At 40.8% G+C, this 23602-nt stretch overlaps 1 protein-coding gene across 1 annotated transcript in view; it reads left to right on the top strand.

Annotated features, from left to right (window-relative positions):
* Positions 1 to 23602, top strand: part of ADCY8 (adenylate cyclase 8) — a 230879-nt gene that overhangs the window by 112529 nt on the left and 94748 nt on the right. Inside the window, exons 6-7 of the mRNA XM_061172242.1 lie at positions 5966 to 6124; positions 10533 to 10803. Coding sequence (XP_061028225.1) covers positions 5966 to 6124; positions 10533 to 10803 — 430 coding nt within the window. The remainder of the gene's footprint in view (positions 1 to 5965; positions 6125 to 10532; positions 10804 to 23602) is intronic.

Raw genomic sequence — 23602 nt, 5'->3', positions numbered from 1 at the left:
AGGTTAACTTTCCTGCAGTTCCTTCATATGTGATAAGCAACCAAGTAGTCCTTAGTATGTGCCAGAGACTATTCTCAACTCTCTACATATCTTTATTCACTTAACCCTGACAATGCTATTATCGCTCCCATTTTATAGATAGAAGTTAAGTAACGTGCCTAAGGTCATGCAGCTAGTAAGTGGCAGAGCAAGATATAAACTCAGGTAGTCTGGCACTAGAGTCCATATTACACCCTCTACTATAATGATGCTCATATAATGAGAATGATGTAGATTGGGAATGATGATTGTACCAGTCAGGATGGTCCTGGTTATGCTGATGTAACAAACATCCCCCCAAATCTCAGTGGCTTAAAACAGCAAAGATTCACTTTTCACTCACGTTTCCTGTCCATTATGAGATGGTTGAGGGAACGGCAGGGTACCACTCTACATAATCCTCATTCGGGAACCGTGGTTAAGAAGGCCTCATCACCAAGTGTCCTCGACTGAGGCTGGACACAGAAAAAAAAGAAAAATCAAAGGAGTGTGGTTGATCAGGCTTTTAAAACTTCTGCCCAGAAATGACCCATATCACTTCTGCTCACATTTTATTGGCTAAAAATAACATGAAATATATAGGAAAGTATAATCCTAATATGTGTTTGGATATTGTGGTACAAGACATGGTGAACAGCACAGATGACCTGCCTCACAGAAACTCAATGAGAAAGCGTCAGAAACTAAAATGCTCTTCTCAAGTGCTCGATGCCATTTCTCCTCTTGCTTTATTGAATTTTTCAAATGGCCTCTACTGTTGTCATCATCAGTGGATGAAGGTTTGTGTATAAAAACTGTATACACATACAGGGTTTTTTGTTTACTTCTTCCTCCTTCTCCTCCTCCTTTTTTAAAAAAATTCTTATTTTATACTGGATTATAGTTGATTTACAATGTTGTGTTAGTTTCAGGTGTACAGCAAAGTGATTCAGTTATACATATGCATGTATGTATTCTTTTTCAGATTCTTTTCCCATATAGGTTATTACAGAATATTAAGTAGAAGTCCCTGTGCTATACAGTATGTCCTTGTCGGTTATCTATTTTAAATATAGTAGTGTGTATATGTCAATCCCAAACTCCCATACAGTTTTTAACTTAAAAGTTAAAGTTAAAACAATGGCCCAGAAACTAGAATCCTCACCAGGGACAAGAACTGTCTCACCCTTTAGCTACAAGCATTCTTTCTAATGTCCGTGGCTGCCTTCCTAATATCTAATTTATTTCAATATTTCTATATTCACAACCCACTAACACTTTATTGTTTAAATAAATGTATTATCTTATAACTTGTTAAGAACAGGAAATACAAAGATGCAATTTGTACATGGAATCATTCATTTATTCTTTAAAAAAAGCCCAACTATATGTGAGGCATGCCCTAGGCTGTAAGAGATACAAGGATAACTCAGACAGGAATATTGCCTTCCAGGAGTTTATACTCTTTATCAAAATGCTTAGAGATGTGGGAACATGAACAGTGAGTATGGACATCCATCCACTCACCCATCCATTCTTCCATTCAATAAACATTGATTGAGTGTCGCCATGTTCCAAACATGGTACCATGTTAAGAGGGATGGATGGCACTGAGCCATGCAAAGTCTGTACCGTAAATTAGTTTAGAATCTAGTAGAGGAGACAGATGATTACAATACAGTACCCCAGTTATTGTTCACGTGGGATGCAATAGGAACACTGGGAAAGGCACATAATCCAGATTTCAACTGAAGGAGGGAATGGACATTCCAGACTGAGGGAGCATCCTGGGCCCAGGGTTCAGGCAGTGACTTGTAGTTTGGATGGCTGGAGTCCAGTGTGTGCATGAGAAATGAGGCTAATAAGGAAGACACAGGACAGATCATGAAGGATTTTATGTGCTAGGCTAGGAATTTTCCATTTTATCTTTTTTTTTTTTAAACATCTTTATTAGAGTATAATTGCTTTACAATGGTGTGTCAGTTTCTGCTTTATAACAAAGTGAATCAGTCATACATATACATATGTCCCCATATCTCTTCCCTCTTGCATCTCCCTCCCACCCTCCCTATCCCACCCCTCTAGGTGGTCACAAAGCACCAAGCTGATCTCTCTGTGCTATGCGGCTGCTTCCCACTAGCTATCTGTTTTACGTTTAGTAGTGTATATATGTCCATGCCACTCTCTCACTTTGTCCCAGCTTACCCTTCCCCCTCCCCATATCCTCAAGTCCATTCTCTAGTAGGTCGGCATCTTTATTCCCATCTTGCCCCTAGGTTCTTCTGACCATTTTCTTTTTTGTTTTTTCTTTTTTTTTAGATTCCATATATATGTGTTAGCATACGGTATTTGTTTTTCTCTTTCTGACTTACTTCACTCTGTATGACAGTCTCTAAGTCCATCCACCTCACTACAAATAACTCAGTTTTGTTCCTTTTTATGCCTGAGTAATATTCCATTGTATATATGTGCCACATCTTCTTTATCCATTCATCTGTTGATGGACACTTAGGTTGCTTCCATGTCCTGGCTATCATAAACAGAGCTGCAATGAACATTTTGGTACATGACTCTTTTTCAATTATGGTTTTCTCAGGGTATATGCCCAGTAGTGGGATTGCTGGGTCATATGGTAGTTCTATTTTTAGTTTTGTAAGGAACCTCCATACTGTTCTCCATAGTGGCTGTATCAACTTACATTCCCACCAACAGTGCAAGAGGGTTCCCTTTTCTCCACACCCTCTCCAGCGTTTGTTGTTTGTAGATTTTTTGATGATGGCCATTCTGACCGGTGTGAGATGATATCTCACTGTAGTTTTGATTTGCATTTCTCTAATGACTAATGATGTTGAGCATTCTTTCATGTGTCTATTGGCAATCTGTATATCTTCTTTGGAGAAATGTCTATTTAGGTCTTCTGCCCATTTTTGGATTGGGTTGTTTGTTTTTTTGATATTGAGCTGCATGAGTTGCTTGTATGTTTTGGAGATTAATCCTTTGTCAGTTGCTTCATTTGCAACTATTTTCTCCCATTCTGAGGGTTTTCCATTTTATCTTACAGGTCAGTGGTTTCTGAGTATTTTGATCCCCCATCTTTATCAAAAATGCTTATAATAACTTATAAACTGTATTATTATCTATTCTATCATTATATTCACACATTTAAAACATATACTATAAAATATACATGAAATATGGATTATTAAGGATAATGATGAAATAAATATACTTTTAAATATTTTAAATTTAATTATAGTGCAAAAATCTTTCTGCTGTCACCATTTTTTAGTGAGAGCAGTGGGTTTCAACATAACTGATTTTATTTTAATCTTAATAGTTTATGATGCAGAAATGCAAAGGTGAGGTTTTAAATTCAATTTATTTCTATATCTGGCTCTAATGACCATCAGATTTATGGTCATTTATGCCAAAGTTTTATACATCTTGTCATACATTTTCTTCTTCTCTGATGTCTGTGAGTTGTTCATACAGGCTCATTAGAGGGCAGTAGATTTTTTATATCTTTTAACAAATGGGTTCAAACTCTACCAAAACTCTTCATCTGGAAAATTTTTAAATAGATTACTGCAAGGGAGCAACATTTGCCACCCCAAAATGTGTCTCTTTGGCATGAGGATTATTTTAGGCTGGTGGTTTTTAAGAAACAAAAGGCTCAGGAAGAATGTTTACCTGCTCCCCCTTAACTGCCTAAAAGAATTTAGATTGGCTCTATCCCAGGAAGAGAGCTATCCTCAGAGCCACGACAAGGAATATGAGCTAAACTTAGCAAGGGGGGGGGGGGAACTTAGCAAGGAGGCCTGTTTGATCAGACCCCTCTCTGTATCCCGTTGTCTCTGCAAAGCATGGCAAACATTTGTTTACCAAACTTTTCTTTCCCATCTTCCTGTAAATTGCTTTCCTCCCCTTTGAAGTCCGAAACCCTTGTCCCCTTCTCCTTCTCTCAGCATAGAAGCCTCCATTCCCTAACTTGTCCTGGGGTCTCGTTTTTCTTAGGAGGTCCTGTATGCATGTAATTAAATTCAATTTTCTCCTGTTAATCTGTCTCATGTCAATTCAATTCTTAGACCAGTCAGAGGAAAATTGTTTTCCTCCCTGACATTAGTCAATATGCACCTCTGAGAATTTTGATAGTTGACATAACTTAAGTTTGACAACCAAGTTCCCGAAGAGATAGAGACATTTCCAAACTTCCATTTTCAAAATTCTCTCTTCAGACCATGAATTTCTTATGAAAAGCAGTTACTTTCTCACTCCTTCTTAAACCATCCTCTTCAGTTTGGATAAACAAATTATGCAAGTTTGGTTTCTTCCAAATATTTGGATATTAATAGCAACTTATTATCACAGAAAAGTTAGAGAGTTTGAAACACTTGCTTTCATGTCAAAGAAAAAGGGATAAATCATCTTTATTTTTTATATTAATTTAATTTTTATTGAGGTATAGATGATTTACAATATTATATTTCAGGTGTACAGCATAGTTATTCAGTATTTTCGCAGATTATACTCCATTAAAAGTTATTACAAGATAATGGCTATGGGACTTCCCTGGTGGCACAGTGGTTAAGACTCCACGCTCCCAATGCAGGGGGCCGGGGTTCAATCCCTGGTCAAGGAGCTAGTTCTCACACGCATGCCGCAACTAAGAGTTCGCATGCCACAACTAAGAGTTCGCATGCCACAACTAAGGAGTCCATGTGCCTCAACTAAGGAGCCAGTGAGCCGCAACAAAGGAGCCCGCCTGTCGCAACTAAGGCCCAGCACAACCAAATAAATAAATAAATAAATATAATGGCTATAATTCCCTGTGCTATAAAACATATCTTTGTTGCTTATCTATTTTGTACATAGTAGTTAAATTAAAAAGCTATGTTGATCATACAAGCTGCCTTAAAGATAAATCATCTTTAAATTTGACAACTCCTTTAACTATTTTGAAGTAAAATAACCACTGGGTTGCTATGTGGCAATGAAGATTTTTCTAGTTCTTCTATTTCAAAGTGTTATAGTCTACCATTTGAATTTCTTTCTACATAAATGACATCCTTTAACTCTTAAACTAAAATTGTTTGAAATATTTTGAAAATGAAGAAGGAATGCGTGTGCCCAGAGGAAACTCCTGATGGTAGAAATCTTCCTCTTTTCTCAAGATGCCTCCCCCATGCTTACAGTCAGAGGTCAGTCTGATACAGACCCTGTAAGGTGGCTAAAGTCAACCCATATATCAAATTTTGGTAAAGATAAAACACAAAAGCTATGGATGGAAGTTGTATCATTGTCTTCCTGCTTCCCAACCGTTGACCCAGCTCAGCCCTGGGATGTGAGCACACTACTCCAGAGACCACTGCTCTAAGGAGTCAGGAGGTCAGGAAAGAGTTTTAGACAAGGCAGTGATGGAGTGACGAGGTCACTTTTGTGTTTGTGATAGCCATGTAGAACATGGTAGAACATGAGCTGGAAGGTGGTCAGGCTGAGGCAGGGACCCCAGACTGAAGCCTGATGGTGGCCTGAACTAGAGTGGTGGTATGAGGAATGGAGAAAAGGAAATGGAATAAAAATTAAAATATTTAGGTTGGAAATGGAGTGTGCAATGAAGTGCAGAATCTATAATCTATCCCAGGTTTGTACAGTAGTGAGTAGAGAGAGAGGTTGATGCCATTCCCTGAGACAGAAGTATATAGGATGAACAGGTTTGGGGAGAAGGGTGATAAGGGCCCTTAAACGTTCAGACAAAAGACTAGTAGAGTTTGGAGGAGGAAAGGTATCTTTCTGTTATCAGGAAATCCAAGAAGGCTTCATGGAAGAGGTGGCATATGACTGGACAGGAGTTGAACTTGTGGAGTAGGCAAGACCCAGGCTGCCACCCAGGCCAAGGGTGCCTACACTGGCCTTTTACATGTGTCTCTGCATTCACCTATGTCAACAGGTATGTGCGGTCAAGGACGAAGCATGATGTTGACATGCGGATTGGAATCCACTCGGGCTCAGTGCTATGTGGCGTGTTGGGTCTACGGAAGTGGCAGTTTGATGTCTGGTCTTGGGATGTGGATATTGCAAACAAACTTGAATCTGGAGGAATCCCTGGGTAAGCCAAAGCAAAACCCTCTTCTTGCTTAACACTTACCATTTGCTCACTTTGTGACAGTGGGTTCCCATGTGCAGAATTCAGAAATATATGTCCAAGAAGCAATTATTTTGGAGGTGACAGAACATTAAAACATCATGCAAATATTGGCCCCAAAACTTTAGTGACATTTGTCGTAGGCAATGAGGACGGTGAGATGACACTCTGGTGTTCAGGACCTAGCCCTGCAAAGCGTTGGTTTTCAGATTTGATTTTACATTGGAACCAGAAGAGGAGCATTTTAAAAATCCTGGTGTTCCAGACCCCAGACCAGTTCATGTAAAGCAAAATCTGTGCAGAATCTATTTTAAGTTCTTAAAGCAATTCTCATGGGCAGCCAGGGTTAAGACTTACTAAGACCTGCTATATGACCTTACCCTTCCATTGAAAACTCAGACATATCTCTGAACTTTCCATGATTTGAAATTGTTTGGCTTTTTATTTTTCTTCTTTTTTAATGTCTGTTATTTCCCCTTCCTATCAATCACTATTTGTAGGAAACAAACTCAGCTTACTTTTCCTTTCAATGAGCGAGATAGCCTCCAATTCTAAACACGTCTTGAGTAGTGCTAAATACCATGAATACATCATATCATTTGATCTCACAACACCCCACGTAGTAAATCGTGGCTTCCTTGTTTTAATGGGGAGACTGAGGCTCAAAGAAATTAAATCTGTCACATAAACGCAGCTATTAAGTGCCTCACTACCCATCACTGTCTTCCATTGTTAATTTATCAATCCAGTTTGTTCAAGATTGTCCTTTTATTATGAATCTCCAGTCCCTCTGTGTCCCCAGTGCCTAGCGTGATGTATAGAACCTAGGAAAGAAGGAAGGGAGGCGTCCAACGCCACGGCATAATGATTGATAGTCTGTAACCCGCAGTCATGCGGAATCCATACGTAGTTTGTTAAACCATCAGTAGCTACGCCCTACCCTCAGAGTTTCTGATCGCTGTGTCTGGGATGAGAAGCGAGAATATGCCGCCCTAACAAGTTCCCAGGTGATGCTGACGCTGCTGGCCTTGGTACCTCATTTTGAGGACCACTGTTCTCAACCTTCAGTTAAATGAAACAATGTATATAAAGTCCCTTCACTCAGGAAATAGCTGTGGTTGTAGTAATGACCCTATGATGTAGCTGTAGGGTGTTGGAAAGACTCTGAAAGTGAATGTTTTTGTCTCAATCCAGCACTGCCATCTACCACTGATGGGACTTCGGTCTAGTCACTTACTCACTGCCTCTGAGCCAGTTTCACTGTCAGAAAAGTGAGGGGGAAAAAAACGCTTTATCACCTATAGTTGTTGGAAGAATGGAAATTATATGAGATGATCCATGGAACAAAGCACATAGAATACATTTGGCTACAAAGTAACATTTACACAAAACAAGTGTTGCCCAACTGTTAGATCTTATTTACTGTCATGACTATTATTAGCATATCCTGGCATTTAAATTTATCAGAAAGTGTCAGATTTACCTGGCATTCAATATATGAGAATATTGTCTGAGAACTGACTCATTTCCTTAGAGGGAAATGTAATCCCCAGACTCTCAGCTGCAAATGCATTACTCCAAAGCTCAAGGTAGGAGCAAGGATGAAAATGAACACCTAAAATCCAGTTTCTATGAAAGCATTTAAATATTGATTAGAACTTCAGCAGTAGGGTCAGGAATAAGTAACGGCAAGGATGTCCTTCACTATGGAAAACACAATATTGATTTAGGATATGCACATATTAGTCCCCCGAGCGTTGACAGCAGAATAATAAAATGTAGAATCTAGAGAAAATACCAAATGGGGTGGTATTTAACTTGATTGTTTTAAAAGAAAATCAGCCATTAGACTTTACGAAACACGTCCAGGAGTTTCATTTTGCCTGGGAGAAAAAGACAGCTTTCAAGCACCCAGCTCTGAGCTTGATCTGAGAAAGACTGGGACATCTATTTGTTTCATGGAAGGTCAAACATCTTTTCTATTCTCCTAGGTCAACACTACTGAGTTCCTATGTATTAACAAAATTTATCATGAGAATATCTTGTACTTAGCACTTTTCTCAAGAGAGCTCAAAACATCTTTCACGTGCTTTTATTTTTGATACAGGCGTACCTTGGAGATATTGCAGATTGGGTTCCAGACCACCACAATAGAGCAAATATTGCAATAAAGCGAGTCACACGAATTTTTGGTTTCCCAGTGTATATAAGTTATGTTAACATTATACCATAGTCTATTACGTGTGCAATAACATTATGTCTAAAGAAACCAATGTACATACCTCAATTAAAAAATACTTTATTGCTAAAAAATGCTAACCATCATCTGAGCCTTCAGCGAGTTGTAATCTTTTTGCAACAGTAACATCAAAAATCACTGATCACAGATCATCATAGCAAATATAATGAAAAAGTCTGAAATATTTTGAGAATTACCAAAATGTGACACAGGGACATGAAGTGAACAAACGCTCTTGGAAAGACAGACTTGCTCAACTCAGGGTTGCCACAGACCTTCAATTTGGAAAAAATGAAGTATCTGTGCAGTACAAAAAAGGGAAGCACAATAAAACGAGGTATGCCTGTATCTTACCTCACGTTTGAAATCAATGTCTATATACAAGGATACTTATTTGGAAAGCATGCAGAATGTGCCTTAAATGAGCAGAAATGCATTGTTTGTAGTTTCTGTTTCTTTACATGTCCTTTGCAGTGGATTATTCTCTCTGTAAGCAAGAACTTAGCAGGATGGGTAAGGGGGGTAACGAGGGGAAGTAGAGGCAGCACTGAAGAAAATGCATTTGGAAACATCACCTTAAAAAAAATTGTTTCCTTGGATATATTGTTTCTAGAATCCAGAAGCCAAGCAAAGTCTTAAGCATCTACCTTATTCATTCATTCATTCATTTAAAAGAGCACTGAAGTCAGCCTAGGGAAGTGAATTTGTGCTGAATCAGGGAGTAGGAAATTGTTTGGAAAACACGGCGTGAGCATTCTAGGCAGGAAGAATGGCTTGTTCTGAGTTTAGTAGGTGTGAAGTAGCACCTTGAATTTGATGACATGCCAATTACTTGATTAGCTGGAGAGAGTGTCAGAAAATGAGCCTTGACGTCGCAGGGCCCAGAGAGTGGAGGTCTTAGAGACCTTGTTCAGAATTTAGAGTGTACCCTATAAGCCTTGAGGAGGCATGGAATAAACAACAGAAATAAGATAATGGCATTTTTGAAAATAATCCTAATAATTTAAGGGTTTGTTCTTGTAGCATGTGCAGTGTACCATGCACTGTTTTAACTACTTTACACGAATCAACTCTTAAAATACTCACGAAGACCCTAAAAAATGGGTACTATTATTTTTCCCATTGTTATGGGTGAGATGACAGACTCGTAGAAAGCTTAAATAACTTGCACAAGATCTCTCAGCTAGCAAGTGGCAGAGCTAGGGTTTCAATCCAGGGAATCTGGCCAAAGCATCCATGCTTGTAACCACCAAGCTAGTCTACCCAGACCACAATGCAGCACGATAAGTAGTCTGATTGAGTTAGGCAGTTATGAGGACAGAAGAACTCTTGCCCAGAAGGATTTACCATGTGACATTCCCACAATTCACGTCTGATCTTTAAGGCTCTTGATGTCATCTGTTGTTTTGCTAAAAAAGAAATGTGAATCTTGAACTATGATGGCTGATATGAGTCTCTTACCTTGTGAGTGAGCCTAGCCAGCTGCCAGCCTGCACGTATCCACAGCTGTGTTCTCTTCTGCTTTCCATATACACATTACAGGGGAAATTGCATCTTACGGTGGTTTTCCTAAAGGACCCTCCATGTAGCCCTGTGGACTTGTAAGACCTGCCTTTGTTCTTAAGAAGATTATAGACAAGTTGAAGAAATAAGGCACAAATATGTGAAAATTGAAAAGATAGGAAAAGTTCCAAAACACTAAGCACTACATTTGCATGGTGATAGGACAAGAATTGCCGTTGAGTTCAGAAACGTTTATGGAACTTGTTTTTCCAAAATAATCAACATGACTGAAAAAATCACTGATTCTTAAAAGTTGCTGGGATCAGGCTGACAGTCAGAAGAAAAGCCAAAGGAAGTGCTTAAATGTGGCTCAATGGGGCTGCAATTTATCAGAGGCTATAGCGACCCTTGGGGTGAAGTTGGTGATAGATACCTGCTCATTGACTTATGCTTATACTTTTGTTTTCTTTTATTCTTTCTACTTTTTCAGGGGAACAGATACTGTCCTTGAGGACGCGTCCTCACAGCACCCATGCACAGCCCTGATGTTGGGTTTGCACAGGACCGAAAACAGAGATGGCCTTTGCAAGCCACGTCAGGTGTATAACAACCTATGCTTTGTCCACACAGGAGGATTCACATTTCCAAAGCCACGCTGGACTGCCTCAATGGTGACTATAATGTGGAAGAGGGTCATGGTAAAGAGAGGAACGAATTCTTGAGGAAGCATAACATAGAGACCTATTTAATTAAGCAGCCTGAGGAGAGTCTGCTGTCTTTGCCTGAAGACATCGTCAAGGAGTCTGTGAGCTCCTCAGACAGGAGAAACAGTGGGGCGACATTCACAGAAGGATCCTGGAGCCCCGAACTGCCCTTTGATAACATAGTGGGGAAACAGAACGTAAGTCCTGGCTTCCTTCTTCTGGTTTGCTGTGAATGCATGTGCACCTCCAACCCAGTTGTTGCCTCAGAGAAGACCAGTTCTTCTTTAACCCTTTCTCTGCTGAGTGCCTTAATCATAATTGATCAAATGTATCACCTCAGGACAGAATTAACCTATGTATGCCATTTCAGGAAATGCCAGAAATACCGGAGGGTTCCCACCACCCTCTCCTTTTTTTTTTTTTTTTTTTGACCTAGCTAAAAATAAATGTCATGTGAAGCTGAATTATAATTTTACCAAAATTAATTACTCATGTTGGAAAAGATAAACCTCATGTTATTAAACTAACAACAAAGGGGGAAGGTCAAGTCCATGCGAATGCAATTTTTTTAGGTAGTTGGCTAGCTAGGAGTACCGAGGTGCCCTCTGAAATTTAAGATCAGGAGGGCATTGTTGATTTGGAAATATAAAAGCTGCAAGTGAGGTAAGGATGAGGGCATTCAAGAGTAGTAAGCAATTTCAAAGCCACCCACATAATGCTATGCTTATGTAGTGTGAATTTGCATCTTCCATGAGGGATGAAGCAACAAAGTCAGTACATCAGGTGTAAGTTATCAATCATCAAATTATTTTTAAAAGTATATCTTCAAATACCAGAATCGCACTAAACCCAGTGAGCTGCTCTGACACTGAGAGACACCAGAGAACTGAAGTTGATCAAGGGAGAACCAAAGTGGATTCAGAGATGCTCCCCTCTCCAGAATGCTTGTTCAGAGCACGGGCAAAATCATCTGCTCTAATAGGTTTTCCCTTCCCTTCCCTTAGGCCAGGCACATATAGTTGCACTCATGTAAGTTGTGTGACTTCATTGTACTTTTTTAAAGAAACTAACCCAAAAAAAGCCACTATATAAGACTTGTAAACAGCTTCTGACATTCTCCCGAGCCAAGGAAAAGCTGAGAGTACTATGAAATAAATAGACCAAATTGATAGTGTCTGGAGCTTTATGAAGACATATATGTGTTCATTGTTCTAATCCACAGACCTGAACATTTCTCATTAACTTGTCATTAAGAAAAATCTGTCTGCTTAAAGACATTTAAAATGGAAAAGGTTAAAATGCTGAAAGTCTTGCCTCTTTATTCTGCATTTGAAAGATTGATGGGGCGCTCTGAGGCCAGGTTAACCTCGGTTTCCTTCCAGCTCTATGTGAAGGAGCTAAGGATCAGTGCATGGACCCCATTCACTGGACAAACATGCATGTTGAACCCTTGAACCCAGCCCGCATGCCTTGTAAGAGTCTACCCTTAGGTCTTTAATATTCTTTTGTGAGTGTTTACTTCCCCCCCCAAATTATTATGCCTACACGAGTCATCACTGATTTCAACGCCTACCTCTTTCCATCCCTGAATTGGTATGCATGGTACAATTTGCTATTATAGAATATTACAGTCTTAAATACTTCCTGGAGTTGGTGCATGCCCAGCTGAAAGTACCGTACCTCTGTTTCCTCTGCCTATTGTTAGCTTGAGCCTGAATGCTGCTTATTTTAAAAAGATGCATGCCTCACCCTGAACACTTCAAGAATTCTGCATAAAGTTTTCTCTCTTGGTTTTTTGTTTTTCTTTTTCTTTTTGGTCTTTCCTTTTGAAAAAATCTGTCCATTTAAGCTGATTGTGGAAATGGGGATAATTCCTAATTGTTCTAATCTCAGTGTGTACCTATCCTTGCTACTAAGAATTGAGAACCCAGAAGAGAGGTAGAGATGCTTGGTTTTAATTCATGATTGATTGATCTGGTAGAATTATATAGGAATACTGGAAATATTTATCTGCTGATTTCCTAAAGATATTTACTTATGTCATCAAATAGTTTTTATAAAAGATGTCATTATTAGTCAAAGATTATTATTCTTGGTGTTTAACCATACCATATATTTCTTATGATGCCTGAGTTTTGCCTGTATTTGCCATCTTCAACATGAATAATCTCAATTTTTTTTGATGTCTTCAGACTTAAGAGCCAATGAATGTATGCTGATATTCATAAATAACCAAGTGGCACTAATAACATTTTGGAAATGATTGAGTCAATTAAAATGGTCACAAGCATCAGAGTTGCACTTATGCTTAGCTCTGGAAGTCAGTGAGCCATATGTGCAATTCAGAGACATCATGTGTGCCTGGAAGAGATCAAAACTGGTCTGGCGGAGCCTGTGCTCTGCCAAGACACCCAGTCAATACCACAGGAAGCCCAGACCATCTGAGTGTTTGCATAACACAGATAAAACATACTAATGCTTCATTGGGGATTTGCTAGCTAAATTGGCCAGATGTTTTAGTTTCTATTGATTCACAAAGTATGCTTTGAAATATTTTTAATGACATTGGTATGTCATGTCATCATCTGTGCTATATAGACAGCAGATGTTCGGATAGTTGCATTCTCATGTATTCATTCATTCAATAAAGATTAATTGAGCATCTGTTACATGCCAACTACTGCTAGTAGTAAAAGAGAAGGAGGGACACAGGAAAGAAACACTTTAGAGATAAAGTCAGCCGGTAGTGTATATGCTTCATGAAGACAGGAATCGTATCTGTTTCCCTTATCACTATTTAGTCCATAATTAGAACAATACCTGGTAAGTAACAGGACTTGCTTGCAGTTTGCTGAATGAATTAATTAAGTGATAGATGTGGGTGGTACAGGAGAAGACCCAGTCAAGTTTGACTTCCAGGTTTTTTGCTTGGATGTGACTGTTTAGATGGTAGAACTGCCCACTGAAATAAAAAATTGTGGAATGGAAGGAGATTGGGTGAGAAACACTAAGAATTTAGTTTAGGACGTGTTAAACTTGAAATGCCTAGGAGAGGTCCAGGGAGAGATATCCAAAAGGCTATTGAACACACACTTCTGAAGCTCAGGCATGAAAAAACTATGCAAGGGATGTGAGTCTGGCAGCATTTGAGTGCTAGATGAAGCCATGAGAATGAAAGAGATAACTGCAAGGAATATGTAAAATAAAACACTAAGAAGGTACAAGACAGACCTATAGGAACACCAGATGGGGGTGAAAGAGAGTCAGGATCCCACGACAGAGTCAGATAGGAAGCAAAGGGACCCGAAGAGGATTAGGCCGTGTGGTATCACGGGAGCCCACAGAGCAGAGCATTTTGAGAAGAGCGGGGTGATCAACACTGCCAAATGTAGCCAAGAGGCGCAGTAAGATGAAGACTGGAAACTGCCAGTGGGAATTGGATGGGAAAACATCATTGGCAAGAGACAGCTTTGACGCAGTGGTGAAGTCAGAAGCCAAACTGTCCCAGCTGATGAGCGAGAGCTCTGGATTTCCAAGGACCCCAACTCTACCCCGGTCCCCTCTCTGCTGCCTATTTCAGGAGTCCGTCAGTGGTTTGCAGGAGCAAGAGAAGTCACTTAGCATTATTTCTGGCCCCTATGTGAGTCTGATTCCAGTCCCTGTCTATGCCTGAAGATAATCTCTTGTTTTTGATGTTGTGCGTCTTCCCAGCCCTTATAATCTGTGTCCAGTTAAGCTAAAATTGTTGGTTCAACCCACTCTTGGACACCCTGAGCACTTATGCTTCGCATCCCTGACTCCTGACATGGGCCAGTGTTCTGCCCACTGATTTGGTATCCTGGATCCCTGAATCCTGGCTCAGATACCCGTGAGGCTTCCTATGCTCTGAGCCTCTGAGTGGAATGAAATTAAGAAAACTAGAAGGCAAGAGGTTTATGATCACAGGTGGACTATTGAAATGTAAGGTTACAAAAAGTAGAAGTAGGTAGTTGAAGTACACCAAAAGTGAACATTTTTGACATGGGGGGAGGATGTCCAAGGCTAAGTTGTTGGAATGAGTCATCAAAATGGTCACTGAATCTCTCAGAATAAAGACAAAATTTGAGATGAAAAGGAAGACTTAAGAAAAGGGTCCTCAGATGAAAGATTGTATTTTCCCCTTCTGGTTGCATGCTACAACTAAAATCTATTTGTAGGCTTGAGCTCTGGTTCATTCAATTATTTAACAGATGTTAGTATTCTAGATGCTGAGGATCGAGTAATGAGAGGACAGACTTGGTCCCTGTCCTCCACGAGTTACATTTTAAGGGAGTGGAGAATGCAGACAATTAACCAAAACACAAAAGTTCTGAGAAGGAAATATAGATGAATATATGACTAGGGGGCAGATAGAATTACTGCAGATAGGGTCATCAAGAGACCTCTGAAAATGTGACTTGAGTGCCGAAAGGACCCTGCATTTGAATAATCAGGAAAAGAGCATTATAGATAGAGGAAACGGCTAGTGCAAAGGCCCTGGGGTGGGAAAAATTTGGTATGTTAGAGCAAAAAGGCCCAAGTGGCTAGAGCATAGTGAGTAGGGAAAGAAGGAATACAAGATGAAGTTGAAGGAGACAGACATTGATCTTGAAAACCTACTCGACTTTGGATTTTATTCTAAGGGAAGTGATAGAAATATTTTAAGCTGGCCAGTGACATGATCGGATTTAGATGTTTAAAAGATCACTTTAGCTGCCTGTGGAGAATGGATTGTAGGGACCAAGAATGGACTCCTTAGACAAACAGCATCTTTACTTATGATTTACAAGAGGATACCAAAGGGTGAAGCTTTTATGTCGCTATAAAGGCTATTGTGTAAGGATATGAATCATTTTAACTTGATTTTTATGACAAGTGATAATGTCAAGAGAGGTGGAGCCACTCTTTTAGAAGCAAACCCCCTTTTAGAGCCTGGGTGCTGTCCCTCATATACTGAGAAATCATCACCATTGTCCCATCCATCCCTTTCACATTGATCACGGCATCAGAACCCAGGCATTTTTCTATTACTCCTCCAGACCTTTTAAAAGAATCACCTGGGGAAAAGTACACATTTGGTACTTCCGTTTTCTATATTAGTTGTTCCTGCAGAGTAGAAGGCATTTGGTCATTATTGTTATCATGAAGTTCATATGTGCACTGTAAAGACTGAAAACACAAAAGAAATTTCTGTACAGGCAAACCTCAGAGATATTGCAGGTCTGGTGCAGACCACCACCATAAAGCAAATATCACAGTAAAGCAAGTCACACCGATTTTTTGGTTTCCCAGTGCATATAAGTTATATTAACACTACACTGTAGTCTATTAAGTGTGCAATAGCATTATATCTAAAAAAACAATGTACGCAAGTGTAATTAAAAAACACTTTATTGCTAAAAAATGCTAACCATCATCTGAGCCTTCAGCAAGTCATAATAGTAACATCACAGATCACTGATCACAGATCACCATAACATATATAACTATTATGAAAAAGTTTGAAATATTGTGAGAATTACCAAAATCTGACACAGACATACCAAGTAAGCAAATACTGCTTTTAAAAATGGCACCAATAGACTTGCTTGATGCAGGGTTGCCACAAATCTTCAATTTGTAAAGCTCACAGTATCTGCAAAGCGCAATAAAGTGAAGCGTGATAAAACAAGTTATGCCTGTGTTCTGCACAACAAGACAGAAAGCAAATGTGTTTCATGTGTTGCCAGGAATATAGATAAATATCCACAGCATCATTAATGCTAATAGAAGTAGAGAGCTTGGGGCCAGGTACCATGTTGGGAGCATTGCTCATATTCTTTGCATTTCATTCTCACATCAACCTTACTGGGTAAGTGTGACACGCCTGTTTTACAAGTGACAAAATTGTGATTTGAGAGATCAGTTAATTCCCTGAAGGATATACAGTGAATGAACAACAGAACTGGAATTAGAACCCAGTTATGTCTGACTCCAAAAAACCACATACTCTCCATCAGGCTGCATTGCCTCCCCTTTTGGTCCTGAAGATATATGCCGGGTTTCTACCTACTACCTTGTTTCCTGGTCAGTTGGTATTAAAAGGTTGTGTGCGTGTGTGTGCATGTGTGTATTCACCCTCTGAAGCTAGGTCACTCTCTCAACAGGGATATTTAGAAATTTTCTGTGAAAGCTCCAGGAAAGGACCAGCTTCTCCTCCAGGTAGCGTTAGCATACCCCTAACATCTCATACCCTGAGTGTCCTGATGTGATCATTGTTTGCATGGAAAGGGCTAAGCAGGGCAGTCGCTCATGTTTACCTAGGAATAAAACAATCATTTGATTGAGTCACACTTAAGACTGGAGAATGTTGACACCAGAAGAAAAGGAAATGTGTAGGGAGTGGGGCTGGCCATGGTGGAAAGCAGGCTGTAAGAACATATTTATGTTACTATGTTTTTATCAGTCCCAGCTGGGACTTTTCTTAGATCCTGTTTTCTGTATCCACTGGAAGAAAAAATTCTCATCTGATTGCCTTGCTGATCAAAACCATGTTGACCTGATGCTGAGAGCTGTTTCCTCAGAGTAAAGCAGTTAGTGCTGTAAGCTGTGAGTCTCATGATCTTGGGGCAAATCTCTGCAGGACCCAAAATTTGCCCATATGATAGTAGGAAGGGCCAGAATGGAAACCCAAGAGAACTGAGTTATGGCCCTGATTTTTCCACTTACTATTGCAAGGCCTTAGGGAACCACGTCTCCCCTCCAAACCTCAGTGTTCCTATCCGTACAATGGCAGAACTGGACTGGATGATTCCATCACTTCCTTTCAGCTCCAACATTGCCCATTCAGTTTCTCAGCCTCAGACACATGCTGGGAGTCTGTGGCTACCCTGGTGAGTTACCTACACTTCGGAATCCTGCCACCCAAAGCCCAGAGACCCAAATAATTCCCTGGAAAGTAATGGGGATATCCAGTTTACAATTTTCCTAGTATAACAATTTAGCATAACTGTCATCCTAATGAACTGTCTTAAAATATTAATACCAAATCAGAAGCAAGAGTTAAAGCAAAAAAAAATTCTTGAGGTAAAAATCTCACCTTCCTAGGGGATGAAATTTGCCCCTTCTCTCAGCATTCTGGATAATTGCATTTTGCACCAAACCAAACATCATTATAAAATAAACATCATCACATTTTGCCGTCTTTCAGAGTCCTGTTTTCAACATGATCATTATGTTCTCCTGTTGAGAAATATTGATCACTAGGGTTTGATTTCTTTCCTCCTGTTTCTGTCCCTAAAGGTGGGGTACAAACTAAGGGGCTGACCCCTTCCTTTTTGCATATAAAAGCCCAGAAGACAAAGAACCCTCTTAATTCAAACTCATTTTACTTTTATCATTTGACTTGGGCAAGTCAGTCCCCCCAAGATGTTCGTTTGTTTCCTCATTCATTCAGCCACTGATTATTCAACTACTTAGTGAACTACAATTTGCCAAGCATTGTGCTGGGTGCTGAGGATGATGGGAAGATGCAGAAGGAGGTCCAAGCTGTCAAGGAGTTCACAGTCCGGTGGTATTAATAACAGGGCACCAGGCTCCGTGGACATCGCGGTCTTTCTAGCAGGACCGAATATTGATCCCAGGTAATCAGGGAAGACCTTCCCAAGGAAATGACTGTTAAGCTGAGATCTACAGACAAGCAGGAGTGAGGTCAACGATGAGGGAACACGACCCCAGGAGGAGGGAAACATTAAGGCCACCATCTCAGCCTGGGTTTCTGCTCCTCAAGACCAAACCACATGCTTCTCTTTCCCCTCAGAGAACTCTGACCTGAAATTTCTACCCCTAAAGATGCCTGAAATGCTGGCTATTGGTCTTGAAGAGGAAGCTGTGTTTTCAGAGTTTGCTGCTTCAGTGTTATCACTGCTGCTGCTGAGTATCTAATTGTCCGTGTTCAGTCTTGATATACAGGAAATCACAGGCAGATTTTTCTCCATGGGTAATTTCTTTTGAACCATTTTAACATCAGACGAAGTTCTGATGTTCATTGGGTGGGACATCTGTAGGCTTTGGGGGTAGAGACCATGAAGGACTCAGGACATTTCCCTGAAGTCCATCTGCACTCTTCCGGTAACGTGGCTTTTACAGACAACAGAACTCCCCAGGCTGCTTTTAGCCCTGACTCTGAAGATAGCAGCTGAGTTCAGCCAGGAAGAGTCATTAGAGGGACCTGGTTTTTCACTCTCTTCAGAAAGGCAAATGGATTTGAAGCCTTCCAGAGAGCGTTGAGTGGATTAAGTAGGCAATGTGATCCATTAACTTTGACGCATCATCCCCCCTTTCTCTGAAGTTCCAGAGGTAGACTAAGGTGGAAAAGATAAAGGTAGAGAGAAGTTTGTGGTTCGCGTGGAATTGCAGCTCTGGAAACGAGCATTTAAGTTGGCACAAGACACAGCCTGTGGTTACCCCATGGCCAACAACTGGCTGAAACTTTGCTAAACTAGTTGGACTCTTCTTTCAGCAGGGATTGACTAGTGGTTTGGGGAGCCATAAACATCTGAGGAACTGGAATCAATGAATGCAACAGTATTTTAAATATGTGAAGATAAGTGTATAATATTCTAAATGTGTGAAGATAGGTAGGAAGAGAAGAGCAAAAATCTGGATTTTTTTTCTGACGTATTTCCTCGCTTTGAAAAAATAGAACTGGGATTTAAGTTTTATTAAACTTAATGCCAGTTTTGCTATGAGTGGGCTGAGAGGTGTCATTGTAAAAGTTCTTCATCGAGCTGTGTCAGGATTTTCCCATCTTTTCTCCACCAAGAAGACTTTTCATTTTTCTGACCCGGTGCAATTCATATGTATTAAGGTTTTTCTTTCCAAAGAAAATTGCATTTGTATTCCCCTTTTTTTCATATTAGTTGGCACGTGTGTCATGACCCACCATTGCTACTGCTCTGCACAAGGAAACGAATGGTACCGCTGTAAGGTGATTCAGTTCCAGCCCAGAGCAGAGACACTTGATATTTTTGTTGGCATGACCAGCCTCATCTTGGCTCTTGGTGTATGTACTTATTTTTGCTTCGCCTAGGGTCTAAAAGGAGTTACAGTCTTAATTCCTCGGGTATTGATGGAACTTGAAAGACCCTCACGTCTCAAGGATCTCCAAACTACTACTGTGAATTCCAGGTTATGACCCACTAGATTCCATTGTGTCTTTCCCACTTGATGGCTTTTATATCACCTTTAGTCCCTTAAAGGATCTCTTCACACCTTGAGATGATAAGGGCTCTGTATACGTCATACGTGGTAGCACCCACTCAGGAGTCCATGTCTTCAGAGTACTTAGATACAGGACTGTTCTTAAGTGATCAACTCAGAAACAAATATTTAGGAATAATGATAGCCAGGAAGAGCTACACTAATTAGATGAATCCAATAGAAAAGTGTGTGGTGGAAAAGTTAGGATAAGAGGACATAGAAGCCACTGAGCAGTTTCTTCTTTTCCCAGTTTTGTCCTACCACCGTTACCCACCAGGATTCTTGGCCTCCTTAATCAATAGAAATTGATCAGAGGCCAGACAAGAAATTCAGGCAAGGCTTTATTGGGGCCGCTGCTGCAGCAGCGGGGGGCGAGAACAAGGAATAGCTTCCCTTGCTTGCTCACTCCCGGGGGCGGGGGGGAGTGGGGGCCGTGAGCTGGTTCCTTATATGCGGTGAGGGTAGGAGTGTGTTCAGAGGTCGGGGCCGGGGGGTAGCTTAGGTGGTTTGCCCACTCCTTAGGTGGTGTTGAGTGCAGGGGGCACGCTCGGTACCCCGCTTTTGCTCCTGACCCCCTATCTTTGCTCCCGACCCCCTATCTTTGCTCCCTGCTCTTCAGAAGTGGCATGGGCTTTTTTTTTGGTCTTTTTGTATCTTTTGTCCAGAACTTGCCTCAACTGCGCATGCACGCAGCTATTTTTAGTCCCATATAGTTTCTTTGTATTTTGTTGCTGGAGGAGAGGTTTGTCCAGGTGCAAGCATCGCAGCAGTGCAGCAAAGGGTCCCAAGTCCCAGGCGGTCTCACCATCCCTGGGGAAAGGTTAAGAGAGGCTGCATTCTTGAAGGTCACTAACGTGAGCTCCGTTGAAGCCAAATCCAGGAAAGCAGAAATCACTAAACTTTTAATTAGTAAATTGTATGGTAAGACCTATAGCCTTAAAGCACCAAATATGAGCAATTTATCAGCAACTCTTGAGGTAATACTTATGTCATAGTCCTAAATGAAAAGAGTCACTTCAGAACCTAAAAAAAGATAAAAGTTAGGTAATTCTTATATTTCAGTTTTCTCCAAATTTCTGTTAAGTAAACAAAGACACACATATAAACACGCACACACACGCGCGTGCACACACACCCACACCCACACCCACACGCTCATTTTCCCCATGGCATTGACATTTCTGAAAAATCTACATCTTTTTTTAAATTAATTTTTATTGGAGTATAGTTGCTTTACAATGTTGTGTTAGTTTCTACTGTATAGCAAAATGAATCAGTTATACATATACATATATCCCCTCTTTTTTGGATTTCCTTCAAAAAATCTACATCTTTGATGTTCACAAGGAAACTGAGTAACCTAAGTGCTGATATATGTCCATTTATTTATTCCCTGAGCTGAAATGATCTGATTGCCAAGCCAATCCATTGCCAGCTCAGGGGGTCACTTGGTCAAGTGGGTTAGTAGCCACCCCTCCAGACACAGCCTGTGACATTTTGGCCCAGTCATTTCAGTGCTGTGAGTACTTTGATTCTCACCTGTCCCGTGGCCCTGTAAACAAGTCATTGATGTGTCAGCCTCTCAACCCTGCCCCCCTGCCTAGGCCCACCCTGTCCCTCTCACCCACTCCCCCCAACCCTGAGATGAGATCAGTGCTGGCGTTTGCACATCTGTTCCACACATTACTATGGATGTGATATTTTAAAAGCTAAAAATTCAATTTTGGCAACTTGCCTCAAACCATGCAACTTCAAAGTGGCCACATCTAAATGGATGGGCCAACTTCTGTTTCAGCCAGCTCTGCAGCAGTTTAGCGACGATTTTTGATTAAAAATGGCTCTAGCGTGTAATGACTAAAGTACAATCACATTCCCAAGCTGAGATAAGCATCTTTCTGAGGAATTCAAAGGATAAAGTCAGAGTTAAGGGATCCTGAATTAGCTAATAGAGGACTGGTCAAACAGAGCCAGACAAGCTTCTTGCAGGACAGAATCAGTGTCAGACGCCACTTGTCCTGGGCTAACCTGGCTCTGAGGTCCTTGGACCAGACCTTGGGGACAAAATCTGGAATGCTAGAAATTCCCTCTGTGGGCTCTGAGTCCCCTTAGTTTGAGAGCTCGGCCCAGTCACCTGGAATTGTGGTTAGCCCGGAAGTTCAGCCACAGCTGACCATTTGCCCACCCCTCATCCAAAGAGAACCGAAGCAGTGTGTCTGCGTCCAAAGCCAGTAGCCACTAGTAGGATGAACTGAAGCAAAGAGCAAGGCATTTAATGTCAGGGAAAGTACACTGGGAAAGGAGCCGAGCCTATCTGGGACCTAAACCCCCAAATAAATAAACTGCTTTCATGATCCACCTTATCAATATTAGTCAAAAGGTCAAGAGTAAAGTTGTGGGATTCAAATCAATAGCAAACTAGTAAATGCTTATTGTGGGATCTGCCAGAACTCGGGGTACCTCCCCTGTCATTGTTTTGTTCTCTTAATCATAAACAGTTTGAAATTTCGGACCGCAAAGTGACAAAGGCCAATCAAAGGAGTTTACACATCCTTTATTCCCTACCCAGTGCAGCACCCAGACAATATTTGCAAACTTCCAGTTCTGCCCCAAAGTGGGAAGCAGTGATTGTCCAAATAGCCTGGGCCCCAGACATATTGTTTGCTCACAGCTGAGCGTCGGGAAGCAGGCTACAGAGGGGTGCTGGAATCCTGCAGCAGGCTGGCTGGAAATGTCTGGACTATTATTTCAGCTAACGGAGTGGACATTCTGACCCTTGTTATTTCATTTCCTAGAGCAGAAGCTATGAGCTTATTATGAAAATTACTTAAACCTCTTCCTGTAGTTGTATTCCCAAGACCTCCTCCCACAGTGAGATCTCAAAAAATATTCTTTTGCTTTGTTGGGAAGATAGATTATGATGGCATAAATATCTAAAAAAGAAAAGAGAAAGTAAGGAGTATCCCTAACTAAAAAAACCATCAGGCATATAATTTGAATGTGATATCTCGTTTTCTCTCAGTACAGACAGGAAAAGTTGTGACAATCTTGGCTAACACCTCTTGCTTATGAAGAATGGTCTAATTCACTAGCACCTCCATTTTTATAAGAAGGAAACATTGTGTGTGATGGGTTCTGGGAAGACCCGTGTGGATATTTTCCCGGGGCCCACCCCCAACTCGGTGTTTGCCCAAAGACCACTTAAAACCTTTTACCAGAAAAACATTACATGCACATCCAAGGAGATCTCTGCTCCCCCATCCCTAGATTTGAGGGAAAAAAATAATTGTGCCACTTTCAAACACAACAAGCATCCTTTCTGAGACCCTGAATGCCAGTCACTGTGGACTAGATCACCTCGAATCTTTCCCAAGTGAGCTTTCATAAAAAGAACAGAAAAATAATTTTTTTAAAAAAGGAGGCGCCTTCTCTTCTGGGGGTTGGTTGGGGGTTTAATAAACAGTAGAGAAAATACAGCTCTAATGTGTGCACTTGGGGGCCCTTATTCAGGCTTAGCTTTTGTTCCTGGAGATTTTTTCTCAAGTCGGCCTATAGTTGTAGGACACAGGAAATGGGTTAGGGACTGAAAGATAAAATCCACAACCTTTTTCCACAACCCAAACCCTGCAGGCGACATGTTTGAAATGGAGTCACAGAGGCCTCCAAAGGAGGCATGGGGAGATGCTTCCATAGAGACAATGGAAGGATGCTCCAGGAGTGAGTTGAGGAAGCCGATGGCCC

The sequence above is a fragment of the Eubalaena glacialis genome, chromosome 17 (assembly GCF_028564815.1).
Source record: "Eubalaena glacialis isolate mEubGla1 chromosome 17, mEubGla1.1.hap2.+ XY, whole genome shotgun sequence".
Taxonomy (NCBI): Eukaryota; Metazoa; Chordata; class Mammalia; order Artiodactyla; family Balaenidae; genus Eubalaena; species Eubalaena glacialis.
The sequence above is the reverse complement of the archived record's forward strand: the minus strand, read 5'-3'. Positions and strand labels throughout refer to the sequence as shown.